The following is an 18,166-nucleotide window of genomic DNA, read 5'->3' as shown; positions in this document are numbered from 1 at the left end:
CAGGACAGGAAAGGTGAGAGGAGCATGCTGGGGAATGAGCCTTACTTTATCAATGAAGTACAGCGCCACAGCCCTCTGCCGTACTTTCATCTCTTTGGATTTCCAGTCTTCTCGATACTGATTTCGGATTTTATCTACGCACTTCTTCAACCTCCGAGCGGTCTCGTACTTCTGCCAGTCCTTCTCACCCTGCAAAGGAAGTTGGGATGGAGTCAGCATTGGAATACAGAAAAAGGACCGGTTCCAATCTGCATCTCAAGGCTTTGCAAGTCTGTGTGTGGCAAATGCTCTCGCTGTACAAAAGCACTGAGATTTTGCTGCTGAACAGCTCAGCTTCAAACTATGCTGCCACGCAGCTGTAGGTAATTCAGATTTCCATGATATTAAACGCTTCCACGGAAGCGACTATAAAGACACAAAAGACATTATGTCTTCTGTGCTTCTCAACATATAAATGGTTTCCTCTGCTTTATTCAAATGACACTTATGTTCTTTCAGCTGTGTAATTAAACACCCATAAAACATAAAAGCAACATCAACAGTTCATCATCATTATTATATATTCAAGCCATGGCAAAAAGAGGGCACAAATGCACAAGGAACAGAGATTTTTCCCTATACTTGTAAAACAAAGCCGTTATTTCCAATCCAGGAAAACACCTCTTAAAAAAAGACTTCATGAGAAGAACTTAAATCTTACCCTGAAAATGAAGGCTACTTATTTTTCCACAGGTTTGTTATTGCTTTCATAGAATTGATCTGTGATTTGCTCCCACAGCAGGGTTTGTTTCCTTTAGTCATGAGCTCCTTACCAGCCTTCTCAGCCAGTAGCCTGGCCATGATTTTAATTTTACAATTGACTAAGCAATCCATGGTTAGAACTTCATTACACCATCAGGTGGGGGAAGTTCAGGCAAAAGCAGGTAAAATATCCACCAGAGCAAGTCTGTTCTTAGATAAATTGCTTCCTTTTAGGTTTACACAGAGTAAAGGATTCTTACTAAGAATGATACAATGATGCTTTTCAATAGACATTTTCCAGATTTCATCTGCTCTCCTGTGCAGCAATTGTATTCTTTCATTTCAAGGGGAACAGAAGCACAGAAATCGTCTTATGTTTTTCAATCAGTGTAGCATGAAATAGGAAGACAGCTTTACTTCCTATCTCTCTCCTAGCCAACAGCTACATTTGCTTCTTAGAGACATGACCTGTAAGATATATATATATATTTTTTTTTTTTAACTAGATCTTTACCTTGATTCTTGAGCTAGGGTTCAACATGATGTATTTGATAGAACCTTGGATGTTCTCAGTCCATGACACCAGCCAGGTAACCTTGTTATCATGCCTGACCTCCTTCCATTTGTGTCCTGGTGGAGGGGAAGGGATCTTGGAATCCCTGCACAGAATTAGAAAAGAGCAAATAAAAACTATTCAAAGAGACTTCCACAGCATCAAACTAGAGAAAGTAATCAATACTTCACACAAAGAAAGCACAGGGAAAGAAACTGAGGGAACTTAACGACCTATTTCCATACACAGGAAATCAAGTGAATCAAAGTGAGCAAAGATCAAACTGCTATCAATACACATCTGCGCAAGAATTATACTATAAGAAGGAACCCATATTGCTGGGCCCAGCTTTGATTTGCAGACACTGCAATAGTGTGGTCACTTATCAGGACACGACTGAAGAGAAGCCCACCAAAGCTTAGCCTTCAACATCAAGGAAGACGAAGAAGAAAATCAATTTCTGCCAATACTACAAAGACAGACTGTTTAAGCAGGTGCAGGCCATAGGCATGAGGAAGAAAATATGTTGACAAGGTTCTACGTGAAACCCGTAACAGCTTCGTTTGGTCTTTGCTTGTATGACTCGTTTTTTTATCCATACAAAAATAAGATAAGCAGCGTGCATATTTCTGCATGCTTGAATGTGAACCTATGCAGGATTTTTAAAAAGCAGCTATCCTATCTAGAAAGCAAAGTCAAAGTGTGAAGCATCTAGCGCTCACTTGCTGCAGTTAATGATGATGTCTTCTGGCATGATGCGTCTCTTCAACATGCCCATTTTGGGATGGTTTCCACGTCCTCGGAAGAGACCTGGAGGTTCAATCTTGAAGTTGGCAATCCTCTCCTTGTGGTTGTCCATCACGCAGTAACCATATTCCTTCAATAGCCGCTCATTCTCCTCTTTGATTTTCTGGAAAAAGCCAAAACCAAAGATGATATGGTACACCCAGCACCCCACACATCTCTAAACACTGAGACTTAAAGAATGCTTGTATTTGCACCAGATTAATACTGCAGACCCAACCCAAAACCAGTTCCCCATCACACCAAGTGCTGTATCAACACACAGCACAGCAGACTATCCAGAAAAGCCTTCATAAAACACAAGCAGCACAAACTAGAACAAGGGAAAGAATGCGTGAAAACTCTCTTAAAACTTGTATTCGAGAGACACAGATTAAGGCTGGTGAAGACAGCTACAATTTTGCCACAGTAGAGGCATTTATCTCTATCCACACATCACAGCTACAAGGGCAGCCCCAGCACAGTATCGTTGCTTTATAGCCTATATTCAGCATTTGACATCCACTGGACTTTACATCTGGCTGTTTGTGTATCAAAACCCACACTTCTGTGTTTGAACTCGGCATCAGAAAGCAGGCAGAGGAATGTCTCCAGTCTGCCGCATGTCAAGCCTGTGTCAGCAAATGGTCTCGTAACTAGAACACAATCTCTTAAGTAAAAATGTGCTGAGATTTCACTGCATACTTCTGTGCTTGAACTCTAATTACATGGAAGGAAAAATAAAAACACTGCAGCTCAAAATAAAACATCTGACCCACAGACAGCACTGGTGCACCAGCTAAGAAACTAACAGAAAAAGCCACTTCTGCTCCATTGTAACAGCTGCCAGGGAAGGAGCTGAGAAGGGCTCTCCCACATGTTCATCAAATTGAAACAGCACTAAGACACGGGTGTCTTTCTTTCGGTGGGACCCCTCTGACCCCAAAGGCCATACTTCCAATTTTCCAGGGCCCTCATTCAAAGGGCTACTCACTGTAGCATTGCAAAAGATCAACCGAGAACTTAAGGCAAGCTTCCAGCTTCCACTGCAGTAAGTCTCAGTCATCTAAAAACTATTTAATTTTCTCCCCACAAGCCACTGTAGCCATGTTACTGGAAAATAAAGTTCATTTTTAATTCAGAAAACTGCATTACCTGGTATTTAAGATCTGTTCTCTCATTTTATTCACTAGTGTCATTGCTGCATCCCTTCCACCATTCCCAATTTTGCCCTCCAAACCCAAGGAGCTTCTAAAATGAGAAGCTATCCTTAACCGAGTATCCACTGCTTATTAATGGCCAAGGAACAAGGCTCCCATGGAGGCAGCACCTCTGATTCTCTTTATTACTTAAGCAGATCAGGAGCCTTAGCCCTATCAATATCACCTCAAGTCAGGATGGAGATTCAGCTGTAAACACAGTGCTTTGCCCTACTTGAGCTGCACAGTGAAGATTCCTATAGTTAACAAGAAAATAATAATTTGAAAGCTAGTAAACACTGACTTAGAAATGACAAGGCAGGCAGAGGAATGATTACACCAAGATGTGTACAAGCCAACTAAGAATCAAGATGACTTCTAGAATTCCCTCCGGTACCTGTTTTTCCTCCTTGGACATCTGTTTCCTAGCTTCTGTCTGAGCTTTGAAATACTGGCTCATGTGGGTGAAGTCACACTTGCTGAGGCTGGTGATAGTGCTCTTCTCTTCAGAGGTCATTTCCTTGCAGAAAGAAAGTAGCACTTTAAGTTTTCATACATAGTAAGTTTTCATGCATAGTGGAGCTTACCCTAGTCCAAGCAGTTTCAAAAGGAATAACAGACCAGACCAGCCCTCACAGTAAACCCCAAGAATCCCCAAATTCTTGCACACATTCACTCCAGATAAGCTCAAAGCATAAAGGACAAGCAGCAGAGCGTACGGAGGGCTGGCCTTCCAGCGCTCTGATCTCTGCGAGTGCTGGCATCTCCCATATCTCTCCCACTGAACAGTGGCTGGAATGGTTGAGAGGGAGTAAAACCCAGTAACCTATTTAGGAAAACTGCATCAACTCGTTTGAAGGTTTCATCTTATGGCTGATAAGTTGGCTGAGGCAAAGTTCTGAGTTTTAGGTCTTTGGAAGAGGTTTCCTTCTAATATAAAGCTGGATCGTCAACAGGGCATGTCACAGTCAGATCAGCTATACCCCATCATGCCGTAACAGACAAATTTGGTTGGGGGAAACCTGACTTTGTTGGTTTAGAAAGGTACCTATGTCACGGTTCTTGTTGGTGAAACTACAGGATAAACTAAGAACTTCACAGCTACAATCTGAGGCAGCTTTTCATTGCCTCAAGCTGACTTTCCTGCGCACGGGACAGCGGCCTCTTTCCATTGCCCAGTTCTAGGGGGACACGGGCTGTGTCTGCAGTCAGCGCAGCCCAGGACTACGTGCCTACCTTCCTCCAGTCTTTGAAAAAGTTTTTCCTGAAGATCTCCTTTGTAGTGTACTCATGGTCAAGCATTTTTGCAAAGAATGTGGCAACTTCTTCTGCTTTGGTGCTCAGCTTCATGACTTTACCTACAAAGAAAGGTTTTCTTTTTAAACAAAGTGGTCAACAGGAATTGAAGCCAGAAAGAGGCCAGAGTAACTACCTTAAAGGACACTATATTTATCACAGAGAAGTTTTTCTTAAAAATTTTACATAGTACAGCAAATTGGATGGGCAAAGGAAACAGAGCAGCACAGTTGCTTGACCTTCATCATAAACATTTTGAAAAAATGTTTCCTCTGAAATCCAAACATTAAAAAAAGCAATAGCAATCTGATGAGACAGGTCTGAGAGACGCAGGGCAGGAAGGGGAAAAGGCCTCCTGCAGGAAACCCTATGCGGAGACATCCCAGTGCTATGTACGCTCCTGGGGAGACGCTGCTGTTTGAAGTGAAAAAGGCAAGGGATTTTATTAAATTTGATATTCCAGCACTCAAACATATGGGAAATACAGTCTCTGTATTCCTCTTCTACCCACAGAGGGACTTTGGAACACCCCTTCTAGCCTTTAGCTATTTCTAGCCAGGAAGAGCCCTTCCTATGTACACACCACAAATAGGCTGGAAGCGACGCCAAATATTTACCTCCCCTTCACTGCAGGGAAACGTGTCAGGATTGTGCTGATCGTTCCCTTTGCTGTGGGAACGCACTCCTGTGTCTCCAAATCAGGCTCAAAAGCTACTCATTTTTAAGAAAGACTGAGCTTTCGGTGAACGGAGAGGTCACATTTCAGCTTGTCTGCACGACTGCGGTACAAAGAGAAATTGCTGCAAGGGAAGACTTTAAAACACAAGGGAAAAAAGCGGCTGCTGCAACATCGAAGCTGTGGATTTGACATCTAACATTCCTATCGAGTGTCTTTTTGGTCCAGGCTGCATTCCTGACGACACGTGAGGTGTCAGTGATCCCCGTGAAGGGTTTTGCATGCAGCTCACATCTCCAGTTAGTTGCAAGAAATATTTAAAGTCCCAATGGGGTGGCAGACAGTCAACACCTGTGGATTTTTAAACGACCATTTCACTGCACAAAAGTCAATACAAGAAACACTGCTGTTTCTTCTACGCTCTTGGAAAAAAAATACCACACTTTTGATTTACTACATGTTTTAAAAAGTTGCATCATCTCCAAAATTAAACCATGGGAGCCATTTTAAAAGCCTTAGGATCTATAAACCCTCGTAAAACAGGGCTTAGCAAAAGTTCCTCCCCACGATCTGAGAATATTCCACAATTAAATTAAACCAACAGTAACTCTGCCAATTTTTAAGCTGCAACCTAAAATACAGCATTTGTTTGCTTATAACAGGAAATGGGGGAAGGGAGAGACGGCGAAGGAAACGGTTTTTCCAGGCTGCAAGTCTCGCTTGCAAGAGGCTATCAAGTTAGTAACACGTTAGGGGGCTAAAATGACTGATATTTTTCCCAAATTGCTGAAGGCTCAGTCACTTTTATCTAATCACTTGAGAATATGTTTTATTGGACTCAATTTCCTCTTTTTTACAAGGGTTTGAAAAGGCTCTCAGTGACAGGGCTAAAAAAGAAAAGCACATATTTATTCCGGAACCATGAATAGTATTTACCTGACTTAAAAACTGAAAACCAGAGAGCAACCAGGGGACAAAATGAGCGTAAGAGACTGAAACGCAATTGCCACCATCTACACTACCATCTACCACCTACTGTGCCCTGGTGAGGTCGTGTCTGGAATATTGTGTCCAGTTCTGGGGCCCTCAGTTCCAGCAGGACAGGGAACTGCTGGAGAGAGTCCAGCGCAGCCATGAACATGCTGAAGGGAGTGGAGCATCTCCCGTGTGAGGAAAGGCTGAGGAGCTGGGGCTCTGGAGCTGGAGAAGAGGAGACTGAGGGGTGACCTCATTCATGGTTATAAATACGTAAAGGGTGGGTGTCACGAGGATGGAGCCAGGCTCTTCTCGGTGACAACCAATGACAAGGGGCAATGGGTGCAAACTGGAACACAGGAGGTTCCACTTAAACATGAAAAGAAACCTCTTCACAGTGAGGACAGACACTGGCCCAGGCTGCCCAGGGAGGTTGTGGAGTCTCCTTCTCTGCAGACATTCCAACCCGCCTGGACGCCTTCCTGTGTAACCTCATCTGGGTGTTCCTGCTCCGGCGGGGGGATTGCACTGGATGAGCTTTCGAGGTCCCTTCCAGTCCCTGACATTCTGTGATTCTACCTTGCCCTATTTACAGAAAAAGACCCAAGTCCAAGCCACCTCTAGGGTATGAGCAGCAGCTTGTTAACCCACAGTCAAACTTGTGGTCAAGCTCTAAAAGATGGTTTTGGCATTTCAAGGTCCTTGGCCGAGTCTGGTATTGTAAACGCTAACAATAGGCCCAGCAGTCACTGTGTGCAATGAAAACATTGCAACGCAATTGTTCGGCAAGGGCCAGGTTTCTCCAGCGAGCGCCAGCAGCCGGCTGTCCAGCCATCGCGTGCTTACCAGACTCTACGAATCGTCCCAGGATCATCTTGAAATGAGACAATGCCTCATGGGCACAGACAGCAGCTCTCAGCAGCTGCTGAGTAAATCAGACAGCTGATTTTTTGCCTAGTTTCTCCAGGAAGACTTATGTGATTGCTTTATTTGCCAGAATCCCCGACCACCCCATTCACTGTTGAGCCTATTGATGAATTTCTGCTATGACACAGACAGAGGTTGCAGAAATCCCTGCACTTCCTAGAGGTTTCATGAAATAGATGGCGAGACTGAAGAGGAGCTTATTGCTGCCTGCACCGAAGGGACAGCAACAGTGTCATTTACCCCTCCCCGTCTCTAGACAGCAGGAGAGATATTGTACACTCCTCAACAGAGGAAAAAAAAAAAATCCAAATTTGTATCTTCTTGAACCCTAAGAAGGAAGTCTGTAGACATCCCTGACCGCTGTGGTACTTGCTTGGAGACAGCCTTTAATAGGATGCAATATGTTTATTTCACTACATTGTTGCTGAAAACGAATGCCATCTCTTTTCCAGTATTTAAAAACATTGTGTCATGTCACATGAAAACCGCACGTTGCTCCTGGAAGAGTTCCATGCACAGATGTCCCCTTCACCAAAAATTACATTTTCATCCATTCGAATGCCTCTCAATTCAATCCTGGGTTAATTTGATCCTTCATTTAACAAGATCACAGAGCTAAACGGAAACACACGGGTCATCAAGCCCCATCTCCAGCAGGCATCACATCATATAATCCCTTCCACATGAGCCTCTAACAACCAGTCAGCCCAGTATATTAGAATCTCACATCAATTAGTTCTACCACACACACTGGTTAGTGAGTGGGACCACGACATTACACTAGAGGGCTGTGTCCTTGAGGCCAGGGTCATCCCATGCATTCCTACAAGATCCTCAGCATTTGTACCAAAATTCAGTCCTCTTTTATTCTGCTCATGCCACCAAATGATCATGAATTTCATCGAAGATGATGGAAGTTGCAGTTCATATGGTTAAAGAGAACAGAGCAAGCCTAACCAGTGATGAAGTAGCTACAATTACATATTCTACTGGTTACACACTGCTGCTCTCAGACCTAAGACACTCTCATACTGTTAAGTAACCTGAGAGATTTACTACCATAACAGAGTAAGAACAAGTTCATCTCCGTGTCAACTTGGTGAGCAGAATTCAGCAGGCTGTTCTTGTACAGATCCTTTCTTCACTTGGCCACCCAGGAACTTCTTTCAAGCTAACCACTAAAACAAAACCACCTCCTCATCTCTTCAGTCCCTGGAAGAACATCACAATACCCTGATAATGTTTATTTCTCTTCCCAGCAAGTGGAAACACAGATTGACTCACCATCATAAAAAAACTTGACATTTTCAGGCAGAGGTTCATATGGTGGAGCAAATACAGGACCTTTGTGCTCTAGGAACTTCCATTTAATGCCTTCAGGGTAGCGCTCTTCTTCCCACCTTCAAGAAAGAAATACGAACCAATACAATTTTAAGCTGCTAAACTTCATTTTATTACTACGTGGGTATAAGAGTATGCTAAAGAAAAATCAGCAAGCAATGATTGCTTTGCCAGGCACAGACCAAGTACAAATATTCAATGCACTGTCACCATTTCTATTATTTTTTCCTTTTTTTAAAAAAAAAGCAGAGCTATGTCCATGAACAGAACACCTTGGGTTGCAGGTTATCTGATGACACCATAGTCCTCACCTCCCACTTGCTGCTCTTTTCACAAAATCACACAGCTGAAAAAGCTTAGAACTTAAGAAAATGAAGAATTCAGTCTTGTAAAGCAGCTAGGCTCATGCCAAATTAGAGTCAGCTGTGATCTATAACAACATCAGGTCCAGCATGCCTGCTCAGCAAAGCCAAACAATTGTAGTATATTATGCAGCTGCTTTCAGATGTGGACAAGTATGCCATTAAGGGCAGAGATAAAGAAACAGATGTTCGTTTACGACCTAAATGAGAACAAACCTGCTCGGATGAGAAAGACTGAAGCCTGCTCTGTCATTTTAAATTCATTCCAATTCTTTGGGTAAGAAAAGCATACTTGAAGAAAGAGTAGCACAGGAAAATTGCAAACTCGCCTTAAAGCACCTCTGTAAAAACGTTTCGCAAATGATGCATTAGGTGTCACAACACAGCAAGGCAGGCGCCACCAAGGCCACATTCCAGCTGAACAAACTCACAGGGTCAGCAATTCATCTACAGGGAAAAAGGGTCCGGCCAGGCCAGTGTTCCCAGTACCCTGTGCCCAAACCCCGATTCCACGCTCCTCCCCTCTACACTTCCTCCATGATCACCAGAACATCACTGCTACACGCTGCTGGCACAGCGATCCCTGCTGAGAAAGGCTATTTTACTGTAGTGATTAATCAACTGCAAGACCATTAACTTGTCACAGCGCCCAGCCTTTGAATTGCCCAGACAACTTTGTTGAGCAGCCGTGACAATAAAAATAAAAATTAAAAAAAGAGTTTAAGCTTCTCTCTGGTGTCAGCCCTCTGGAGTCGTCCCATTCCGGGTGCGACAGCAGCTGAGAAAAGACATGTATGTACCACGTGGATCTCGGGAACTGTGATGCAAAACGCGGATCATTTCATCCCTAATAACAGCGTCACTGTACAGAAGATAAGTACTGTATAGAGACAAAAAAGGGCTTCTGCTTGAAGGCACTCAAAACGCGTCACTGGTGCCTGTACATTAGTAATTAAGGAACAGCAACTGTATGGGGAGGCTTTGCACAGTCTTTGGCCACAGCACCAGACCTGACGTTTTCTCACGAGCAGCACAGTAACATCTTTCATCAGAAACGCACATAATCCCAGCTGCCAGTACAAAACCTACACGTCTGACTTGCAGTCCCTGGCTGGGAAGAAGCTTGAGTAAACTATGTTGATATAAGAAACTAATATTGACATTTGAAGTCTAGATCCCAAATATTTACATTCCTAATGATTGATTGTTTTTTGTTTGTTTTTTTTTAAAAAAAATTAATTAGAAGCTAGAAATCTAAATATTCCAGCAAAATAAATTTAAACCATTCACCTCTCCTCCTAGCCAGAAAAACGTTATCCTCTCTGACAATGAGTATTTTTATTCTGGTAAGAAAAAAATCAGGAGCTCATTCACAGTAGCTACTACTTACAGGATAGGCTTGTCATTCTTGTTTCTCATCCGTGGCTTTTTAAGATTCATCACTCTGGTATTTACTTGATGAGAAATTCTGGTTTTTTACCCATTCCTGTTCTTTTACGACAGAAGCATGGAGAAAAGTAGCAGTTTAAATAGCTATCTGAAGCATGTTGTGCCTTTGGGGAGGGCTACCCATCCATGGGATGGTTTCTAAGCCCAAAGCCACTAGAAAGTCTGCCACGAAAAGATCACAAACCACTCCCAATCCCATCTCCACCTTTCTAAACACTGTACATAAGCATTAAGACAAAAGGTGAAAGCGAGCCTCCCGAGGTTGGCTGATTTTTCATCCCCCTTTGGTTTTAAACAGAAAAAAGCACCACAGCAACACTGCCCAAGGTGCCTCCTGGCCCCAAAGCAATGTGCTACAAATGATTTTGTGCGAGCAAGGAGAAAGTTGTTTATTAGGAAAGCTGCCTTACTGATTTCAGCAGAAATTGTGCTAATCAGTTATGCAGGTTCCTCGATTAAATCTCATATCAAACCTGTCTAAGAACGCCAGGGTAGCTCATGAAGGAGATGTGTTGGGTTTTGGGGTTTTTTGGGTTTTCTTGTTTTGGTTTTTTTTTTTTTTTTCCAAGTGCAATGAAAGTAGAAAAGAGCCTTAGGAAAAAAATGAGAATATACCTCAGGGATATGTTATTCTAAAGAAATGAACTTGCTATAACACCAGGTGGGAGGAGTGCTCACAAGGTACAACTCTGGATCACATATTCCTCACCCCCTGACAGGGTGTGAAAATGACCTCTAAAAGAGCTCCACAGGGTGATGAACGAGGCCAGTGCCTTGGGAATGCCTAACATCAAGTATTCACATAAGTGAGGCTGAAAACGCTCCAGGCAGCAAGCACTCGAGGAAGCAGCCAAAAAAAGATATCAGACGTTCAGAAAATTGACTCAGATGGAACATAAAATGCCCTTAAGAGACACATGTGAAGTGCAGATGAAACCCTGTCCAGCACAGGCTACACAAAGCTGCAGATGGATGGCAGGAACATCAGCAGAAGGATGCAGATACCTACTGCCAAATTCTGCAAAACACGCTTTCAAAGGCAGTTTTCCGCTGCAGTGAGCACAAATTGCAGCGGTTAACACAGCTACCTGGGACTGAGCTGCCAACGTAGGTGAGGGAAGAACAGAACGGCTTTCCAGTGAAGGTTTGCTGTTGAAGGATACGGACTACAAGAAAAGGGAGCTGTGATAACAGAATATTAAGTTGGGCAGAACCAGCAAGGGCAGCTGAGACAAAGCCAAAATGACAACAGATCGTTAAGGCTTCAAGAGACCTTCTGCAGCTTCCTATTGCTTCATGTCCCTGTAGTCTGTTAATTCAAAGCGCATTAAAAACATGTTGTCAAAGGGATCGAGGAAAAAGCGGATTGCTTGGGGGGGGAAAAAAACATATTTTTGGGGAGGGGCTTGAAAAGCAAATTTCTAAGATATTATTGAAGTATGAAAAAATATGCAAGTGCTGATGTTCTGAGGAGGCTGTGACAATCAAAGAGAAATATGCGAAGACTACAAACATCACAGAAGAATTTTTCTTTTTAAAGGTGAATCAATAAGACTGACAATAAAGGGATAAAAGACTGAACCTGAGAGGACTGAAGAAGATCGCAAAGGTATTCCCCAACACTACAAATCCATTAAAAACAGCCAAATGATCTCAGAAAAGAAAACACTCATAGAAACATCATCCCTAAAAGGTCATAAAAATACATTATAGGAGATTACAGGAGTGCAGAAAACACACACGCTTTTGAAAACCACATATGCAATAAACTGAGGGAAGTACTAAAGCTCAAACTTCAAAACACACACAGACCAGCTCCTCAAATCTAGCAATAACAATAGCTTAAATTACTGCGGATAGTAAAAAAAAAAAAAAAAAAATCCAGTAGATTTCTTACACAGAGCACTACTGAGACAGCACAGGTCAGTATTACAAACGAGCCACAGAGTTCAGATTTATTTAAAAAGGTTCTAAACAAAATTTAAGAATGAGTGAAAGCACAACATCAGTGATGTTACTTCAGGATCCTGAGCAAGACAGAAAGTGCTTTCCATTCAAAAGTTATTTTCAAAATTCATTTTCCAAACAGCCCAAGCTTAACTGGTCCCTTGACCAACTTTTGTTTTTGTGCCAGAGGCCAGAGCGGCTTTGAGAGGCTCACAGTTGACACCCAGACAGAATAAAAAGGTGGACATCCACTCGTTTACCGTGTGTATAATACAGGTAAGATCTTCCAGAACACCAGTTAATACATCTGCACATATGTATGTATTCCTGACGATAACCCCAAGCCTACAAATTTTCATATTGCTCTGAAGAGTGTCAGCAAGAAGCAGGTGCTGGGCATAAGAATATTTGTATCTACTCATTATAGGTAGGTTCTGCATTCTACAGATAGGAAAAAAACCTAAAAGCACCACCACAAAAATCTTATTTCTTGTTTTAGGTATACAAAAAAAAGGTATTTCACTTCTACTTCAGAGGATGTACACAGTGAGTGAGATATTTTTTAGAGCTTACCAGAACGTAAGCCAATTATTCAGAACAAACCCTCGTGAATCAACAAAACAGCCAGATGTGCTCACTCAGTCAGCATGGGAGGTAACAGGGAAAGCCCAGGTGCAGAGAGTAGCCTACACCATCAATAGATAGTTACCATTTCCATTTTTGCTCCTCTTCTTTTTTCGGCTTCTTTCTCTTGTCCGCTTCAGGGACTTTCTTGTCTTTGCTCTTAGCTTTCTTTGCTTTGCTGTCCTGCAAAATGAGTAAGAATCTGCTAGAACAAGCTACTGTATTTCCCTCCTCCCTGACCAGATGTTTTAAAACCGGGGTCTGACCACAAACAACTGAATTCTTGTGGCCTCATTACATAAATGTGCTTCTACCACAGTGAGGTGGCTTCTGAGAACATACTGGCTAATGCTCACCAGGGAGACACTAATTCAAGGGAAGAATTAACCATGTTGCCAGGAGGTGCTTGCAACATGTTCCCCACAAGGGTATCTTTGCTAGATGCGTACTTCATTAGTCTCGAATTATGGCTAACCTCTCCTTGCTAAGTCCCTCTCCAAAGAAATTTCTACCTTGGGCTCCATCTAAAAGCTTTAGGTGTCTTTCTCGCAGCTGATCTTGGTTTCATCTTCTCTGCTTTGAACAGTGCTACATTATCTCTGCAATTACCAGTTGTATTAGTTATTAAGGCTCCTCTACAAACTACATGCAGCTTTGCCCCAGACTGGCCCCTGCCTCCTTCCCCTTGAATCAGATTCCTCTTGCTCTACATAATTCAACACCAAGGGGTCAGCCTTGCTTTTCTTGATCACAGAAATAAACTCGTCTTTCATATTACCTCCTCTTCCTCTTGTTTCCTTTTCTTTGCTTTCTTGATGTCTTCTGTTTTGATTTTCTTGGGTTTGTACTCAGCACTGTAAGAACAAAAAGCCCAGTTGATGAAAACAGTCAATTTCCCAGTACAAAAAAATAAAGAGAAGTCATACATATACAAAGTTTGTGTGCATAAATTCACAATATTTCTGGCATGCTTAATTTCTAAAGAATATAATTTTACGCTCCACTCTCTCAGAAGACTGAATAATCCCTATCCAGCAAAACATCCTACAAACCCCCAAACTCCATAAACTGTTACTGTGAACACCTCTCCACAATTTCACACTGCTGAAGCAAAAACCTTCCTTGATGAAGAATTGATTCAAAACCACTAGTAGCCACGCAGTGACTACATGGGATTGGATAACGGACAAAAGTTTAGTGGCATGTTCTATCCCCAACTCCTTTTCCAGCCATCAGTCTGGGATCTGCCTACAAGGCCCACTTCTTGTATCCCCCACTGCTTCAAACAATAGCAAAATTGACTACTGCCAAATTCTTAATCTTTCCATTGCAGACATGAGAGGGGAGGTCACAAAAACTTAACAGAAGGCAGCAAATGATTACACAAAAGAAAAGATGTCACACCCATCACACTTGGAAACAGAGAAATACCACGGAGGGGCAGAACGGCACGATGGTTAAACGCTTCCAACCCTTTAAGTCCAGGCTGCTGAAGGGTCACGCTATCTAAAGAGATGGACGCACAGGGATGGTGACAGATCACAGTGTGATCTAACTGGTCTTATTTTACTGGATATATATCAGGCAATCATCATGTGTATTTTTCTTTTGATTTAGAGACAAAAATCCTCAGCATAACCCAGGACATATTTAGACTCTAGGCGAATCACGGCAAGCAGTGCAGACAAACCTCCCCCCACCCCAAACAGGCTGATGATGCATTTTCTTCCTCATGTGCAATCATTTCCTCACTCCACAGAAACCGCTGCAGCCACCTAGCTAGCATTAATTTGCTCAGATTTATGTTTTACAGTTTTCATCGGTGTCTTTACCTACCTTCCTTTTTTTTTTTTTTTTTTTTAAATTTACTAGCACTGCAATATTGCACAGCACATAATGGTATTATAAATAATGGTATTTTGCCTTTGCCCAGCTTGGAGAACTGGTAACAGCATAAGGGGTCTGGTCGCAGTCCCTGGCCACCCATCTGAACAAGGATGTGCTGACAACCTCAAATCCCACCTGCTCTCTCAATGTTACCTTCTTAAAACTAAAGACAAACATCCAAGTCACTAGCAGTTGTGTCACTTACTCATCATCTTCCCGAGGTCTCTTCAGGGGCTTGGAGTCCTCTTTAGGAGACACATAAAACCCATCATCGTCTGGTTCATCTTTAATACGGGGTGGACTACAAAAAGAAGCAAAGACAACGTTTATTGGAAACAAGCAATAACTCCGTTTTAAGAAACGATCGTCTGAAAAATGGGCCATGTCTTCCAGTCCTGGAACGTGTTGTCATCTTAAGACCCCAAAGACCTGAGGTGTGTCATTCTGAGTATCCACAAGACAGCATAAGGAGAGAGTCTTTCAGTATCTACGTATTTGCCATTTCTCAACTCAAACAACATCAATATCAATTGCTCAGATTTCACTGTGTTTGAGGTTTTGAGTAAAAACAACTGTAGCTTCCAGTACTTTCAAGTATACTTATAAAAAACCAGAAATGCATGCATGTGTGCAGTCAAATAAAGGATATTGTTTAGTTTCAACTCCATATCCTTGAGAGAGAAAAGGATTCTCAATTAAACGAAGATTTGAAAGCTGTTTCCCTGCATCTTTTGCCAACTAAATATCGAGGCATGTGAAACCAGAAAAGGAAACACGGATTTGGCAAAGTTAAACTGATCAGTCTCTCTTCACTACCGAAATGGCAAGAAGCACATGGTCCTGTCCGTTTCAACAGACCGCAAATATTAAATTAGGCTCAATGTTTTCAGCCATAATGTCCCAAGACACCAGTAATAAGAGAAAAAAATGGAATATGAGCACAAGAGAGACTATCCCTTTAAACAAACTCATTATTTCTGGATTTCAGAGAAGCATTTCACTTATCTTCATAAAGAAAAAGATGTCTCAAAGAGTCCAACGTTACATTTTGAAGCACTTAGCGCTGCTCCACTCAGGTAGAAAAAGTAACAGTGGCATCTTGGGCTTTCCTATTCATATTCAATCAGCAGTTTTTGTATCAAATTGCCTCAGCTTCCAAGTCAACACGTGGATTTTGCAATTGGCTGGAGCGGGAGAAAAAAAAGCAGCATTCTGCTTTGTAGATCACAGTCAGCAAGAGACATTCTGGAGTCTTATTTTAGCTAGTGATGTGTCTATGAAGCAGAAGGAGGCAGTTTGCTCTCTCACAGCTGTAAAGCTGCTGCAGCGCTGGCAGATGCAACTCGGGAGAAACAGAAACGCGTTGCTGTAAGAGGCCATTTCTGTGCCATCGCCCGAGATTAACTGAGACACAAGTCTGAAGCATGTAGACAGTTGCAAAACATCTATGGAAAAAGAGGTACTTGTCCCATTTAATTTATTCTCCCTTCCAGGCAGAAATGGAGACCTACTGTTTATTAAGCTGCTAGGAATTTTATCTAGTCTATTTTAACACTGAAATATTTCGCAACATTTCGTAATCGTGGGAAATAAAGTGTGATTATATTAAAAGAAAGCAGCTGTATGACCAAGCTGAACCTTGACTTGTATTGTTCCCAAGACTGTAACACTGCTCATCCTACCAAGTCTTAAGGAAGAAAATCAAAACCATCTGAGTGAGGACATTTTTCTCTGGTGAATTTGTAAAAGAACATTTCAGCAGGAAAAAAAAAATATTACTTTACTCTTAGCCAGCTTTTGGCCCTGAAAAAAGCACAATTGTGGTGGCTCCTCCAGGCTTTCCTCAAACACACACACACAAATGCTCTTGGACATAAGGAGGATCCAGGGACCTAGAGAGTTACCTTGATATGAGAACACCCCATGTCCCTGGCGAGATGAACACATGCATGCAATTCTGCTGAATAGCAGTGGCTAGAAAGAGTTATAATATATTAACTGCGTCCTACACCATGAAACATCTGAATGTCATGGCTTTCTATTTCCAGAGCAGCCCCAAAAGCGCCTGGAGAGGGCGCCTCTCCCCTGTGCCAAGCACAACTACTTCGTTTGCATTTTTAAATAGGAGCAAAGAACAACTAACAGGCATGGACTAGACAGGTGTCTTCTTCCAACCTCTCTGCATCCACAGAACATGGTGAGACTCGAAGGATTTTGTGTGTGTGGTGGGTTTTTTTGTGTTTTTATTTTTTGTTTTCCTCCCCCTCAAGTGGATTCATAAAACTGGACACAACTGAAAGCTTTTCTTGACTAACAGATCTGAACACATGCATCCACCACACCACAGACCTCCAGTAAGTCAGTGGACCAGATTTACCACCTTAAAAATAACCAATGTCTGGATTTAAACAGGTGACAAGAGATCTTAGTCAACTATTAAGATAAAGTACTCTTCTATCAATTGCTCACTTCAGGGTTTTAAGAAAACTACTTAGTGATGACTGATACAACACTTAAGTCCAAAAGGCTCTACTATTGGCAGGAATTTAGTAGAGTAGGACATCTAGGCATTTTCTGAAGGTACTTCTGATTTTATACAAGCACCCTCCTTACTCGTCACTCCTCTGCAAAGCTTTAGGCTGGATCACCCACAGAAGAGACACTCGGAGTTAATCTGGACTCTCTTTACAAGGCTGTGCCTGCAGGGTTCAGGTACCCACTTTACAACAGAGGTTCTTCCAGTTCCAGCTACCAATGTTTCCACAGTTCAATCTGTCCTCAGCAGAATTCAACTATTTAACACCCGGACAAACCCAGCATCTGCAGGCAGATACCAGGTATTCAACAGCTCCCATCTCCAGTTACTAGCTAAGTAGATCAATTACCAATACCGTAACTGAGAAGAATATATTGTCTGAAGGGGTCAAAAGTGTTACAATTTTTTCCCAAGACCAAGTGAGAGGAGTCAAACACCAAGCACCTAAGAAAAGTCAAACTATTGCTTCTTTCAGATCATTGACCTGACGTCTTACCTGGAGAAACCATTTTCCTTTTCCTTCTTTATTTTTATATCACCAGAAGATGCTTTCATCTGAAAAATATAAAAAAGTAGGAGCTGATTAGCACTGCCCAGAACACCTTTTATTTGTCCAACATGCAACACAGGTGGGATATTTAACTTGTGGAAGGAACCAAAGGGCACTGTGACTATATTGTCCCCTGCAGTCCTTTGTGGCCTACATGGCACACCAAAAAGGCAACGTTTTCTCTAAGTCTTAGACAATTCAATATTTTCTGACCCTCCAATTTCATCAGTAGATGGGAGTTAAGTGCATAGTTCGTCCTTGTATGGAACGAACGTGATCTAACAGATTTTTCTCCCTTGTCTCTGAATCTAAGCTTGGCA

At 42.2% G+C, this 18,166-nt stretch overlaps 1 protein-coding gene across 1 annotated transcript in view; it reads right to left on the bottom strand.

Moving 5' to 3' along the window:
* The window catches only part of TOP1 (DNA topoisomerase I), a 67,529-nt gene that overhangs the window by 8,175 nt on the left and 41,188 nt on the right, over nt 1-18,166 (bottom strand). Inside the window, exons 5-14 of the mRNA XM_065645863.1 lie at nt 17,793-17,851; nt 14,966-15,061; nt 13,652-13,727; nt 12,959-13,056; nt 8,435-8,550; nt 4,513-4,634; nt 3,674-3,796; nt 2,017-2,204; nt 1,256-1,400; nt 46-189 (exon numbers count right to left, since the gene is read on the bottom strand). Coding sequence (XP_065501935.1) covers nt 46-189; nt 1,256-1,400; nt 2,017-2,204; nt 3,674-3,796; nt 4,513-4,634; nt 8,435-8,550; nt 12,959-13,056; nt 13,652-13,727; nt 14,966-15,061; nt 17,793-17,851 — 1,167 coding nt within the window. The remainder of the gene's footprint in view (nt 1-45; nt 190-1,255; nt 1,401-2,016; nt 2,205-3,673; nt 3,797-4,512; nt 4,635-8,434; nt 8,551-12,958; nt 13,057-13,651; nt 13,728-14,965; nt 15,062-17,792; nt 17,852-18,166) is intronic.

This window comes from Caloenas nicobarica, chromosome 15 (assembly GCF_036013445.1).
Source record: "Caloenas nicobarica isolate bCalNic1 chromosome 15, bCalNic1.hap1, whole genome shotgun sequence".
Lineage (NCBI taxonomy): Eukaryota > Metazoa > Chordata > Aves > Columbiformes > Columbidae > Caloenas > Caloenas nicobarica.
Note: the sequence above shows the minus strand (reverse complement) of the source record. Positions and strands in the feature narration are given on the sequence as shown.